The 14,537-nt window shown below is 51.8% G+C and overlaps 1 protein-coding gene across 1 annotated transcript in view; it reads left to right on the top strand.

Moving 5' to 3' along the window:
- The window catches only part of LOC132386953 (chymotrypsin-like protease CTRL-1), a gene marked incomplete at its 5' end in the record, with an annotated part of 40,622 nt that extends 33,600 nt beyond the window's left edge, over nt 1–7,022 (top strand). The window contains 4 exons of the mRNA XM_059959308.1: nt 152–351; nt 1,298–1,376; nt 4,631–4,680; nt 6,711–7,022. Of these exons, the coding sequence (XP_059815291.1) occupies nt 152–351; nt 1,298–1,376; nt 4,631–4,680; nt 6,711–6,833 (452 nt within the window). The remainder of the gene's footprint in view (nt 1–151; nt 352–1,297; nt 1,377–4,630; nt 4,681–6,710) is intronic.
- Between the last annotated feature and the right edge of the window lie 7,515 nt (nt 7,023–14,537).

Below are 14,537 nucleotides of genomic sequence, written 5' to 3'. Positions count from 1 at the left end.
GTTGCTAAGTGAGGAAGCATGATATCACCCCCCCCCCCCACAAGACAAAGCAGTTTTTCTAAGATGCTCTTGTAGAGCTTATATGTCAGGTGTTTTCTAAAAATCTTGGAGAAGCTCCCAATGAGAAACCAAATCTTAAAAAATCTGTCAGTGGTCAATACAGAGAGCCAAGACGAGGTGAATCCAGAGCAGATTCTGACTTTGGCAGAGATATTTCCAAATGTGATCGAAGCAGATGCAAGAGAACAGTTCCACTTGGAAGTCCTGGATTATGTCTCAACCAACCTTGAAGGATTGGTGCCAAACTACAAAAGTTTGCCAGTTGTTGAGTTCTGGGGGAAGCTGTCCAAAGTAAAATCTGTGAGCACAGGGAAGCTGAGATTCAAAGCGCTTTGCCAGTTGATGAAGCTGCTTTTGGTGCTGCCAAATTCTGACTGGGATGTAGAAAGGGCATTCAGCATGGTGTGTCACATTGAGACAGAATTCAGAAGTCAGCTGTCTCACAAAACACTTGTGGATCTGATGTCTTGCAAAATTAACGAATTCATTGACACAGACTGCTTTGAGGTTGAGACTTCCGACAAAATGCTGAAATCTGCCAAGCAAACCACATCACAGTACAAGGAAAGTTTGCAATAGAAATAGAAAAGCTATTTGCATTAGCATTTAGCTATTAGCATCGAGACTGCCAACAAAATACTCAACAAGGAATATAGTTTCAATATGTGATCAAATAAATTGTTGTGTTCTTTCATAATGAAATACATCCTTGGAGGTCGACCAGGAGTTGGGGGAAGGATACGGGGGTTGCGGGGGGTTGGGGTGGGGGTGCTACTTCCCTGAAATGTGTTCTTGCAGGGTGGGATGTCTGTGAGTTCATCCCAACACATCCCTCCCTGGAGCCCAACTTTCTCCCCAACCCTACACCTTCCTCCCACTTATCCCCTCTCTCCTTCTCTTGTCTCTCTCCCCTCTCTTACACCTATATACACCATCTACCCATTGCCCCGTCACCCATGTGGACTCCCCCATCTTCCCCATATGCCCTCGTTTCCCTTGTCTTTCCCATTGTCTCCCCCCTCCACCTTTTTAAAAGATTCAAAGGTCAAGTTTAATGTCAGAGAAATGTATACAATATACATCCTTTCTCTTTCTCTCCATCCTCCCTCCCCCTCTACCCTCCCCTTTCTCCCCATTTCCCCCTTTCCCCAATCCTCCCACTCCTCATCTCTCTTTCACCCTCTTGAGCGTCTCAACTGTAACAACTAACGCCCCACACTCTCTTTCTCCCGACCAGCCCCGTGACCAGTGTTTGAAGAACAACCTCGATCTGAGTCAGATCTGTGCCAAAGGAGATGGGGTGGACACGTGTGCTGGTGAGTGCTCCAACTGAGATCTCCCCTCCATCTTCTCCTCTGACCTTCTCCACCCCCACCCTCTCCCCACCCACTCTCCAGTCTCTCCACCCCCTCCCTCTCTCTCTTCCCTCCCTCTACCTCTCCCTCACCTTCACCCTCTCACTCTCCCTCTCCGTCACCCTCACCTTCACCCTCTCACTCTCCCTCTCCGTCACCCTCACCTTCACCCTCTCCCTCTCCCCCTCCGTCATCCTCACCTTCCTCACCCTCTCCCTCTCTCTCTCTCTCTCTCTCTCTCTCTCAGTCATCCTCACCTTCACCCTCACCCTCTCTCTCTCCGTCACCCTCACCTTCACCCTCACCCTCTCCCCCTCCGTCATCCTCACCTTCCTCACCCTCTCCCTCTCTCTCTCTCTCTCTCTCTCTCTCTCTCCATCACCCTCTCCCTTTCCCTCTTTCTCTCCCTTCATCCGCTTTGTCACTCAATTAAATTTGTGGAACCTTGGTATTGCTGTGCTTCCCAACATTTCTCCCCCCTCTGTCCCTATTCACCCCTGAGAAGGTGAGAGATGTACCAGCATTTATCACTCATCCCTTATCACCCCTCGAGAAGGTAGGGAACTTCCCAGCATATCTCCTCCATTCCTATTTGTCCCCTGAGGAGGCCCTAAGAACCCCGTCCTCGAGCCAGTATGTCCTCTCTGGTGTGGGGGCTCTCTCGTAACACCACTGAGTGAGCAGGTTCTGGGATTCGGACCCTGATCCAAAGGAAGGGAAGGACACTGGATGTCCCATTTGGGTCAGCGTGGGACTCGGAGGAGCTGGGAGTGTGGGATGTGGGGAAAACCGGTGGAGGTGGTCTTCCTGTCATTCTTCCAGCAACATTGGTGGGGTGTTCAGGAGGGGCTTTTGGAGTGGCCCAGGCAGGTGGCCTCTTTATATGGTGCTTTTTGTGCTACTGGTGGGCAGGAGTGGGTGTTTTGTGGGGGGATGGCAGGGATAAGGGGTAATTGGTCAAGGGTGCTGTCTGTTCTGAATGGCGTCGAGCTTCTCGACAGCTGCCGTCAACTGGCAAATGGGGCAATGTCCCGTCACACTCCTGACATGCAGGTGTGGGTGAGGTAACGGGGTGGATGTGAAGTGCAGGGACTAACCCCAGCCAGGGGAAGCATGGAGTGTCCCGTCACACTCCTGACATGCAGATGTGGGCGAGGTAACGGGGTGGATGTGAAGTGCAGGGGACTAACCCCAGCCGGGGGAAGTGCAGAGTGTCCCGTCACACTCCTGACATGCAGGTGTGGGTGAGGTAACGGGGTGGATGTGAAGTGCAGGGACTAACCCCAGCCGGGGGAAGCATGGAGTGTCCCGTCACACTCCTGACATGCAGGTGTGGGTGAGGTAACGGGGTGGATGTGAAGTGCAGGGACTAACCCCAGCCGGGGGAAGCATGGAGTGTCCCGTCACACTCCTGACATGCAGGTGTGGGTGAGGTAACGGGGTGGATGTGAAGTGCAGGGACTAACCCCAGCCGGGGGAAGCATGGAGTGTCCCGTCACACTCCTGACATGCAGATGTGGGCGAGGTAACGGGGTGGATGTAAAGTGCAGGGACTAACTCCAGCCGGGGGAAGTGTGGAGTGTCCCGTCACACTCCTGACGTGCAGATGTGGGCGAGGTAACGGGGTGGATGTGAAGTGCAGGGACTAACCCCAGCCGGGGGAAGCATGGAGTGTCCCGTCACACTCCTGACATGCAGGTGTGGGTGAGGTAACGGGGTGGATGTGAAGTGCAGGGACTAACCCCAGCCGGGGGGAAGCATGGAGTGTCCCGTCACACTCCTGACATGCAGATGTGGGCGAGGTAACGGGGTGGATGTAAAGTGCAGGGACTAACCCCAGCCGGGGGAAGTGCGGAGTGTCCCGTCACACTCCTGACATGCAGATGTGGGCGAGGTAACGGGGGTGGATGTGAAGTGCAGGGACTAACTCCAGCCGGGGGAAGTGCGGAGTGTCCCGTCACACTCCTGACGTGCAGATGTGGGCGAGGTAACGGGGTGGATGTGAAGTGCAGGGACTAACCCCAGCCGGGGGAAGCATGGGAGTGTCCCCGTCACACTCCTGACATGCAGGTGTGGGTGAGGTAACGGGGTGGATGTGAAGTGCAGGGGACTAACCCCAGCCGGGGGAAGTGCGGAGTGTCCCGTCACACTCCTGACATGCAGGTGTGGGTGAGGTAACGGGGTGGATGTGAAGTGCAGGGACTAACCCCAGCCGGGGGAAGCGCGGAGTGTCCCGTCACACTCCTGACATGCAGATGTGGGCGAGGTAACGGGGTGGATGTGAAGTGCAGGGACTAACCCCAGCCGGGGGAAGTGCGGAGTGTCCCGTCACACTCCTGACATGCAGGTGTGGGTGAGGTAACGGGGTGGATGTGAAGTGCAGGGACTAACTCCAGCTGGGGGAAGTGCGGAGTGTCCCGTCACACTCCTGACATGCAGATGTGGGTGAGGTAACGGGGTGGATGTGAAGTGCAGGGACTAACCCCAGCCGGGGGAAGCATGGAGTGTCCCCGTCACACTCCTGACATGCAGATGTGGGCGAGGTAACGGGGTGGATGTGAAGTGCAGGGACTAACCCCAGCCGGGGGAAGCATGGAGTGTCCCGTCACACTCCTGACATGCAGATGTGGGCGAGGTAACGGGGTGGATGTGAAGTGCAGGGACTAACCCCAGCCGGGGGAAGTGCAGAGTGTCCCGTCACACTCCTGACATGCAGATGTGGGCAAGGTAACGGGGTGGATGTGAAGTGCAGGGACTAACTCCAGCTTGGGAAGTGGCGGAGTGTCCCGTCACACTCCTGACATGCAGGTGTGGGTGAGGTAACGGGGTGGATGTGAAGTGCAGGGACTAACCCCAGCCGGGGGAAGTGCGGAGTGTCCCGTCACACTCCTGACGTGCAGATGTGGGTGAGGTAACGGGGTGGATGTGAAGTGCAGGGACTAACCCCAGCCAGGGGAAGCATGGAGTGTCCCGTCACACTCCTGACATGCAGATGTGGGTGAGGTAACGGGGTGGATGTGAAGTGCAGGGACTAACTCCAGCCGGGGGAAGCGCTGAGTGTCCCGTCACACTCCTGACATGCAGATGTGGGTGAGGTAACAGGGTGGATGTGAAGTGCAGGGACTAACTCCAGCCGGGGGAAGCGCGGAGTGGTACAACTTTGTGGAGGAAAGGGGTGGTTCCTGCATTGTACTGTTCTGTGTTCTGCATTTCAGGAGATTCTGGTGGTCCTTTCTCAATCAAAATTAAACAGCGATGGATTCAGGTGAGAACAGATGCAGTGGATCTGCTAGGAATGCACTGGTGCAGTCCTCCTGCATCATCCCCACAGCAGATGTCTGCGACTGCATTGCATCAAAGAGTGACCTCTGCAGCCATGCCTTGCTGCAGTGCTCTGATAGGCTGCATTTTCCCCCACCTTTGCCGTGATCTGCAGTCCTCCAAAGCATTGTTCAGCAAAACAGTGTCATGAGGCAATGCACCAATCCTAACCACTGCATCACACCCGCAATGCAACAACTACAACAAAGTGAATGGGTGTGACACACCGTAAGAGATAAAAGTTGCATCACTCTGTTCTGCATACTCAGAGGCAGTTTTAAGCTCCTGTATTGCTGGGCACCACTGGGAATTGCAGTCCTGTGCTGCAGTATACCATTGCATTTACTTCTGCCCAAACCATGCAGCAAGACAGCACAATTCCAGTCTCCTTGCAGAACCACCCACTGCTGCATTATTGCAACACTGTACTGATCATTTGTCAATACAATGTACACACAGCGATGCATTTCTGCAACAAGAGGTCAGCAATGCAGCACAGAGTCAAGCATGGAAATGTTCACTCGACTATAACACACCAAAGCACAGCAATGCAACAGCGTTAAACTGCTACACAACTGCATCACAGGACCTTGCAGGAAAAGCATTTGCTATGTTGCTGCAACACCTACCAGTCCACTGCAGTGTTGTAAGCTGGAATCCTGCAGCAGAGATGCAACAATGAGCTAAAGCATGGCTTTCGGGTTCTGGGAGCAGCACCTTGCAACAGCAGGGCCAAAGCATGAGAATGCAGAGGCAACATTTCAATAGAATGCAACAGCAGCAAAAGTGGCTGCATTGCACCATCACAACTCATTGCTGCAATGTTGCCTGCAACTAAATTTGTCAGGAAATTAAGTGCCGGGGGGGATGTTAAATGAGAGGAGTGGAGTCCCATTGGGAGTGTGGACTACAAAAGTGAATGGGAAGGGGTGAGTTCCTTTGGGAGTGTAGATGGTGGACATTTAGGGGGAAGGGGAAGGGATGGGTCCCATTGGGAATGTGGGTGGTGGGAGTGAAGGGGAAGGGATGGGTCCCATTAGGAGTGTGGCAGTGAGAGTGAACGGGAAGGGATGGGTCCCATTGGGAATGTGGGTGGTGGGAGTGAACGGGAAGGGATGGGTCCCATCGGGAATGTGAGTGGTGGGAGTGAATGGGAAGGGATTGGTCCCATTGGGATTGTGGACATTTAGTGGGAATGAGAAGGGATGGGTCCCGTTAAGAATGTGGCAGTGAGAGTGAACGGGAAGAGATGGGTCCCATCGGGAATGTGAGTGGTGGGAGTGAAGGGGTAGGGATGGGTCCCATTAGGAATGTGAGTGGTGGGAGTGAATGGGAAGGGTTGGGTCCCATTGGGAATGTGGGTGGTGGGAGTGAACGGAAAGGGATGGGTCCCATTGGGAATGTGGGTGGTGGGAGTGAAGGGGAAGGGTTGGGTCCCATTGGGAATGTGGGTGGTGGGAGCGAACGGGAAGGGATGGGTCCCATTGGGAATGTGGATGGTGAGAGTGAACGGGAAGGGATGGGTCCCATTGGGAATGTGGGTGGTGGGAGTGAATGGGAAGGGATGAGTCCCATTGGGAATGTGGGTGGTGGGAGTGAACGGGAAGGGATGGGTCCCATTGGGAATGTGAGTGGTGGGAGTGAATGGGAAGGGTTGGGTCCCATTGGGAATGTGGGTGGTGGGAGTGAACGGGAAGGGATGGGTCCCATTGGGAATGTGGGTGGTGGGAGTGAATGGGAAGGGTTGGGGTCCCATTGGGAATGTGGGTGGTGGGAGTGAATGGGAAGGGTTGGGGTCCCATTGGGAATGTGGGTGGTGGGAGTGAATGGGAAGGGTTGGGGTCCCATTGGGAATGTGGGTGGTGGGAGTGAATGGGAAGGGTTGGGGTCCCATTGGGAATGTGGGTGGTGGGAGTGAAGGGGAAGGGATGGGTCCCATTGGGTGTCTCTAACAGGATCTGAATCGTCCCACAGATCGGGATTGTCAGTTCAGGATCCACTGCACAGTGCAGTGCCACCAACATGGGTTACTACACCAATGTCGCACGCATGATGGACTGGGTCAGGACTGTCGTGGCAGACCTGGCCTACAATTAACAAGTTTTGAAAACGCTCCTCAAATTGCACATGGAATGATAAAGGAATCATCGATCTATGAAACCTCACAGCTTACCCCCTCAAAGCACAATTGAAACACCTATCTACTTCCAGAGAGAGATATGTACACTGACCAGTGTCTCTCAGTCCCTCTCACTCTAGGAGAACCCCCAACGCTTTCTACCCACTCTATCCTCCCCCTTCTCTCTGTTCTAATACCTCTATTCCCCACCCTCTACCCCTCCCACTCCCCCTCCATTGTCTCCTCCCCTCTGTGCCTTCTTATTCCCTCTTTCCCCTCTCTTCCCCCTCCTTCCCATCCCCCAACCTCATTTTGAGACTGGATATTACTGTTATGTAACTCTATCATTAAATAATTTGGAACAGAATTTGAGTGATTCTGGAAGAACGTGGGTGATTTCTCTACATCTCCCTCACCATCATTCTCGTGAACCTTTTCTGGACCTTCTCCAATGTCTGCACATCCTTCCTTAGACAGGGGCCCAAATCTGCTCATAAAGCCTCCGCATTGTATCCTTTTGTTTATATTCTAGTCCTCTCGAAATGAATGCACGGCATCAAATTAACCTTCAGGGAATCCTGCACAAGGGCTCCCAAGTCCCTTTGCACCTCAGATCTTTGAACATTACCTCCATGTAGAGAACAGTCCATGACTTTGTGAACACACACAGAGCGTTCCATCAACCACTTCTTTGCCCATTCTTCCGCAACACTGACTGCCTCTCCACCAATTCTATCGCACTCCTGCCAAACACTCCTATTCACCAGCAGCTAACCAGAGAGGTCTCCTTTCATCCTACTCTCTGTCTCCTGCCAGTCAGCCAATCCTCTATCCATGCTGGTATCGTTCTTGTAATACCGTGGGGGATGGGCACGTTTGTGCGCGTAAATATGTGTGTGTGTGTGTGTGTGTGTGTGTATGTGTGTGTGTGTGTGTATATGTGTGTATGTATATATATATATACAAACACAAACACACAGAACTGAACCCCTCACACAACCCAGAGGCCTGGCAGTGAGTATGGAAACAGTCCAGAACATTCCACACATTCCTGGCCACAGTCTGCAAACAGGGCCGTCTGCCCCACCCCCCTCCCCGGCCACCTTCCCCTCTCCCTCCCCATTCTGCATCTCTTGCCCCACCCGCCCTCCCTCTCTATCACACACGCAGATTTACATTCACCGTCACAGTAGTACAGTACACACACAGCTCTCTCTCCACCTGCGCACGCACAGAGCCCCCCCCCCCCCGTACACATCCTCTCTCTCCCCACACCCCTCTAAAGGTGAGATTCATTCAGAAAAAACAAACTGCATAGTGTCAGGGAGCAGATCCAACGACTGAAATGGGACGTAACTTCGGTGTGTGAGGGGTCCCAGTGAGAGTGGGGAGGGAGGGAGGAGGTGGAGAGTGAGTAACTTCTCAAAACATCCCAGACACTCAATCATCAGCACCTCACTCTCCACAGATTAAAATACAGCAGCTTTAAAATTTTCAAGCAGGGTGTCCCTCGAGTGTGTGATGGGACAGTGTAGAGGGAGATTCACTCTTACGTCTGACCCCGGGAGTGTGTGATGGGACGGTGTAGAGGGAGATTCACTCTTACGTCTGACCCCGGGAGTGTGTGATGGGACGGTGTGGAGGGAGTTTCACTCTGTGTCTGACCCCGGGAGTGTGTAATGGGACGGTGTGGAGGGAGATTCACTCTGTGTCTGACCCCAGGAGTGTGTGATGGGACAGTGTAGAGGGAGATTCACTCTTACGTCTGACCCCGGGAGTGTGTGATGGGACGGTGTGGAGGGAGTTTCACTCTGTGTCTGACCCCGGGAGTGTGTAATGGGACGGTGTGGAGGGAGATTCACTCTGTGTCTGACCCCGGGAGTGTATGATGGGATGGCGTGGAGGGAGATTCACTCTGTGTCTGACCCCGGGAGAGTGTGATGGGACGGTGTGGAGGGAGATTCACTCTGTGTCTGACCCCGGGGAGTGTGTGATGGGATGGTGTGCAGGGAGGTTCACTCTGTGTCTGACCCCGGGAGTGTGTGATGGGACGGTGTGGAGGCAGATTCACTCTGTGTCTGACCCCGGGAGTGTGTGATGGGACGGTGTGGAGGGAGATTCACTCTGTGTCTGACCCTGGGTGTGTGTGATGGGACGGTGTGGAGGGAGATTCACTCTGTGTCTGACCCCGGGAGTGTGTGATGGGACGGTGTGGAGGGAGATTCACTCTGTGTCTGACCCCGGGAGTGTGTGATGGGACGGTGTGGAGGGAGATTCACTCTGTGTCTGACCCCGGGAGTGTGTGATGGGACGGTGTGGAGGGAGTTTCACTGTGTCTGACCCCGGGGTGTGTAATGAAACAATCTCTGCCTCTCATACAGAGGAAGATTCCCTCTCATTGCCCCTTGTAAACTTAAAAAGCTGGATGTTGTCCGTTACTCGGTCTGCTCTGCTCCAGGGAGAACAGGCCCGGTCTCTCCCCTTGGCGCTGACACTCTGTACCCAAGGGAGGATGCTGGGGTTTCCGCTCAGCAACCCCCCCCCCCCCCCAGCACTCACCCACCCTGCAGATCACCCTGTGCTCCCATTGCGATCTGACCCATGTTTTAGCGTCACCTCCCTGCTCTTGTAATCCACGCCGCTGTGAATGCCCGTACTCCTTCGGTACCACCTCATGCCACTGTGCCGCTCTCTTCAGAGAGCCTTCGACATGTAACTCTCTCATCCTCAATACTCCCCCCATTGACTGTGTGTCCTACCCTCGTACACCGAGGTCCCGCTGTCTCTCGATACTCCCCACCATTCACTGTGTGTCCTACCCTCGTACACCGAGGTCCCACTGTCTCTCGATACTCCCCACCAATCACAGTGTGTCCTACCCTCGTACACCGAGGTCCCACTGTCTCTCGATACTCCCCACCATTCACAGTGTGTCCTACCCTCGTACACCGAGGTCCCTCTGTCCCTTGATACTCCCCACCAATCACAGTGTGTCCTACCCTCGTACACCTAGGTCCCTCTGTCTGTTGATACTCCCCACCATTCACAGTGTGTCCTACCCTCGTACACCGAGGTCCCGCTGTCTCTCGATACTCCCCACCATTCACAGTGTGTCCTACCCTCGTACACCTGGGTCCCTCTGTCCCTTGATACTCCCCACCATTCACAGTGTGTCCTATCCTCGTACACCGAGGTCCCTCTGTCTCTCGATACTCCCCACCAATCACAGTGTGTCCTACCCTCGTACACCGAGGTGTCTCAATGCTCCCCTCCATGGATCTGTACTGGGTCCAATGTTGTTTGTCATATACATTAATGATCTGGATGATGGAGTGGTAAATTGGATTAGTAAGTATGCAGATGATACTAAGGTAGGTGGTGTTGTGGATAATGAAGCAGGTTTTCAAAGTTTGCAGAGAGATTTAGGCCAGTTAGAAGAGTGGGCTGAAAGATGGCAGATGGAGTTTAATGCTGATAAGTGTGAGGTGCTACATTTTGGTAGGAATAATCCAAATAGGACATACATGGTAAATGGTAGGGCATTGAAGAATGCAGTAGAACAGAGTGATCTAGGAATAATGGTGCATAGTTCCCTGAAGGTGGAATCTTATGCGGATAGGGTGGTGAAGAAAGCTTTTGGTATGTTGGCCTTTATAAATCAGAGCATTGAGTATAGAAGTTGGGATACAATGTTAAAATTGTACAAGGCATTGGTGAGGCCGAATTTGGAGTATTGTGTACAGTTCTGGTCACCGAACTATAGGAAAGATGTCAACAAAATAGAGAGAGTACAGAGAAGATTTACTAGAATGTTACCTGGGTTTCAGCACCTAAGTTACTGGGAAAGGTTAAACAAGTTAGGTCTTTATTCTTTGGAGTGTAGAAGTTTGAGGGGGGACTTGATAGAGGTATTTAAAATAATGAGAGGGATAGATAGAGTTGGCGTGGATAGGCTTTTTCCATTGAGAGTAGGGGAGATTCAAACAAGAGCACGATTTGAGAGTTAGGGTGCAAAAGTTTAAGGGAAACACGAGGGGGAATTTCTATACTCAGAGAGTGATAGCTGTGTGGAACGAGCTTCCAGTAGAAGTGGTAGAGGCAGGTTCGGTTTTGTCATTTAAAGCAGAATTGGATAGGTATATGGACAGGAAAGGAGTGGAGGGTTATGGGCTGAGTGCGGGTCGGTGGGACTAGGTGAGAGTAAGCATTTAGCACGGACTAGAACGGCCGAGATGGCCTGTTTCCGTGCTGTAGTTGTTATATGGTTATATGGTGACCTGCCTTTGAGCTGATAGAAGCATAGAAATGTAGAAAACCTGCAGAACAATACAGGCCCTTCGGCCCACAGAGCTATGCTGAACCAAGTTTTTGCAATGATGTCCACTCCCTCCGACACCTGCCTCGTAAACACCTCTATTGCGTGTCTCTCCAGCACCTCCCTACCAGGCACTCAGCTCTCTCTGTGTGGAAAAACGCCCTCATATCTCCTCTGAACTTACCCCTCTTGCTCGCCTTAAATGCATGCCCTCTGGTATTAGGTATTGCAACCCTGGGATAAAGATACCAATTGTCCATCTATCTATGCCTATCATAAACTTATAACGTTTTATCAGGTCTTCCCTCGGCCTTTGCCTCTCCAGAGAAAACAACCTCAATCTGTCCAGCCTCTCCAGCTCACGCCCTCTAGTGCAGGCAGCATCCTGGTGGGGCTCTCCTGCACCCTCTCCACATCCTCTCCACATCCTCAAAGTCGGGTTTACTGTCACACGCACATGCAGAGGTTAATGAAACATTTCCCACACCCTTCCTGTAACGTGGTGACGAAAACTGAATGCAGCTCTCCAGATACAGCCTGACCAACGTTTTATAAAGTTACAACACAATTTCCCAACTCTTGAAGTTAGAGCCCCGATGAATGAAAGCTAGTATGCCATACACCTTCTATTGACCTGTGCGGCCACTTTCAAAGAGCTGTGGACTTGGACCCTGTACATCAATGTTGTTAAGGGTCCTGCGATTAACTGTGTCCTTTCCCTTTACATCAAGTCAAGTCAAGTCACTTTTTATTGTCATTTCAACTTTAACTGCTGGTACAGTACACAGTGAAAATGAGACAATGTTTTTCAGGACCATGGTGTTACATGACACAGTACAAAAACTGGACTGAACTACGTAAAAAACAACACAGAAAAATAACTACACTAGACTACAGACCTACCCAGGACTGCATAAAGTGCACAAAGCAGTGCAGGCATTACAATAAATAATAAACAGGACAATAGGGCAGTAAGGTGTCAGTCCAGGCTCTGGGTGTTGAGAAGTCTGATAGTTTGGGGGAAGAAACTGTTACATGGTCTGGTCGTGAGAGCCAGAATGCTTCGGTGCCTTTTCCCAGACAGCAGGAGGGAGAAGAAATTGTATGAAGGGTACATGAGGTCCTTCATAATGCTGTTTGCTTTGCGGATGCAGCGTGTGGTGTAAATGTCCGTGATGGCGGGAAGAGAGACCCCGATGATCTTCTCAGCTGACCTCACTATCCGCTGCAAGGTCTTGCGATCCGAGATGGTGCAATTTCTGAACCAGGCAGTGATGCAGCTGCTCAGGATGCTCTCAATACAACCTCTGTAGAATGTGATGAGGATGGGGGGTGGGAGATGGACTTTCCTCAGCCTTCGCAGAAAGTAGAGACACTGCTGGTCTTTCTTTGCTATGGAGCTGGTGTTGAGGGACCAGGTGAGATTCTCCGCCACGTGAACACCAAGAAATTTGGTGCTCTTAACAATCTCTACCGAGGAGCCGTCGATGTTCAGTAGAGAGTGGTCATTCCATGCCCTCCTGAAGTCAACAACCATCTCTTTTGTTTTGTTCACATTCAGAGACAGGTTGTTGGCTCTGCACCAGTCTGTTAGCCGCTGCACCTCCTCTCTGTAAGCTGACTCGTCGTTCTTGCTGATGAGACCCACCACGGTCGTGTCATCGGTGAACTTGATGATGTGGTTCGAGCTGTGTGTTGCAGCACAGTCGTGGGACAGCACAGTGAACAGCTCTCGGGAGCCCCCGTGCTCAGTGTGATGGTGTTGGAGATGCTGCTCCCAATCCGGACTGACTGAGGTCTCCCAGTCAGGAAGTCTAGGTTCCAGTTGCAGAGGGAGGTGTTCAGGCCCAGTAGGCTCAGCTTTCCAATCAGTTTCTGAGGGATGATTGTGTTGAATGCTGAACTGAAGTCTATGAACAGCATCCGAACATATGTGTCTTTATCGTGTACATCTAACCTTCCAAAGTGCAATACCTCACATATGCTCAGATTAAACTCCAGCTGCCACTTTCCCACTTGTATCTGCAAAAGGCCAACAGATCCCACTGCTAGATTTAGTAAATTGTTTTATTATTGGAACACATACGCAAAAGGACTTTGCATACCATCCCCACAGTTCGAGGGAGTACAAGGCACAAACAATAACAGAATGCAAAATAAAGTGTAATAGTTATGGAGGCAGTGCAGTGCAGGCAGACAAGGGCCACAACAAGGTGGATTGTGAGGTCAAACCTTATCATACTTAGGGGACTGTTCAATGGTCTTATAACAGAAGCTGTCCTTGAGCCTGGTGGTTCCTGGTTGTATCTTCTGCCCGATGGAGGGTGGGGGAAGAGAGAATGTCTGGGGTGGGGGTGTTTGATTATGGGGCTGCTTCACTGAGGCAGTGGGAAGTGTAGACAGAGTCCATGGAGGGGAGGCTGGTTTCTGTAATGTGTTGAGCTGTGTCCACAACTCTCTGTGGTTTCCAGTGGACACAGGCAGAGCAGTGACAAATGAGCCATGAAGACTTGTTCTTAGAGGGTTCTGCAGTTCATGTTTTGATGTGTTTCGGGTTATTCCTTTTTTAAAGTTGCTGTTTTGCAAAATTTGATTGGAGCAGACTGGCCCTGCGGCCTGCAGTCAACGAATGACACTACGCTGAACTGAACTCAACTGAGGGCCTGATTGACTAGACCAGGGTCATGACAGACTTCATTAAAACAGTGGTGGATGGGGGTGTGCCCACAGAACCATTCAGGGTTTCCCCAAACAGAAGTCCTGGATGAACAATGAAACCTGGAATTTGCTGAGGGCCGGATCAGAGGCATTCAAGTCTGGAGATGACGAATGCTACACCAGGTGCAGGTATGGTCTCCGGAAAGCCATCCCTCGGGTGAAGTGGAGATTCCAGACTAGACTGTCATCAATGAGGGATGTTCGACAGCTGTGGCAGGGATTGAAAGCAATAACCTCCTACAAAGTTAAATCTGTGACATAGGGGACAGCAGAGCTTCACTTCCAGATGAGCTCAGTGATTTCTATGCTTGCTTTGATCGCCAGAAAAGGGAGGAACCATCCCACACTCCCGTGTCTCCTGATGATCCTTTGGTCTCAGTATCTGAGGATGACGTGTGGGCTGCCTTCAAGAGAGTGAATCCAAGGAAAGCATCAGGTCCGGATGGAGAACCTGGCCGAGTACTGATGCCCTTGCCGACCAACTGGCTGGTGTATTCACAGATATCCTCAATCCCTCGCACGGCAGTGTGTGGTACCCACCTGCTTCAATCATACCAGCACCCAAGGACAGCGTGCTAACCAGTCTAAATGACTATTGCCCAGTGATGAAGTATTTTGAGAGGCTGGTGTTGAAACATACCAGCTCTTG

The sequence above is a fragment of the Hypanus sabinus genome, unplaced genomic scaffold, assembly GCF_030144855.1.
Source record: "Hypanus sabinus isolate sHypSab1 unplaced genomic scaffold, sHypSab1.hap1 scaffold_1413, whole genome shotgun sequence".
NCBI classification, from domain to species: Eukaryota; Metazoa; Chordata; class Chondrichthyes; order Myliobatiformes; family Dasyatidae; genus Hypanus; species Hypanus sabinus.
The sequence above is the reverse complement of the archived record's forward strand: the minus strand, read 5'-3'. Positions and strand labels throughout refer to the sequence as shown.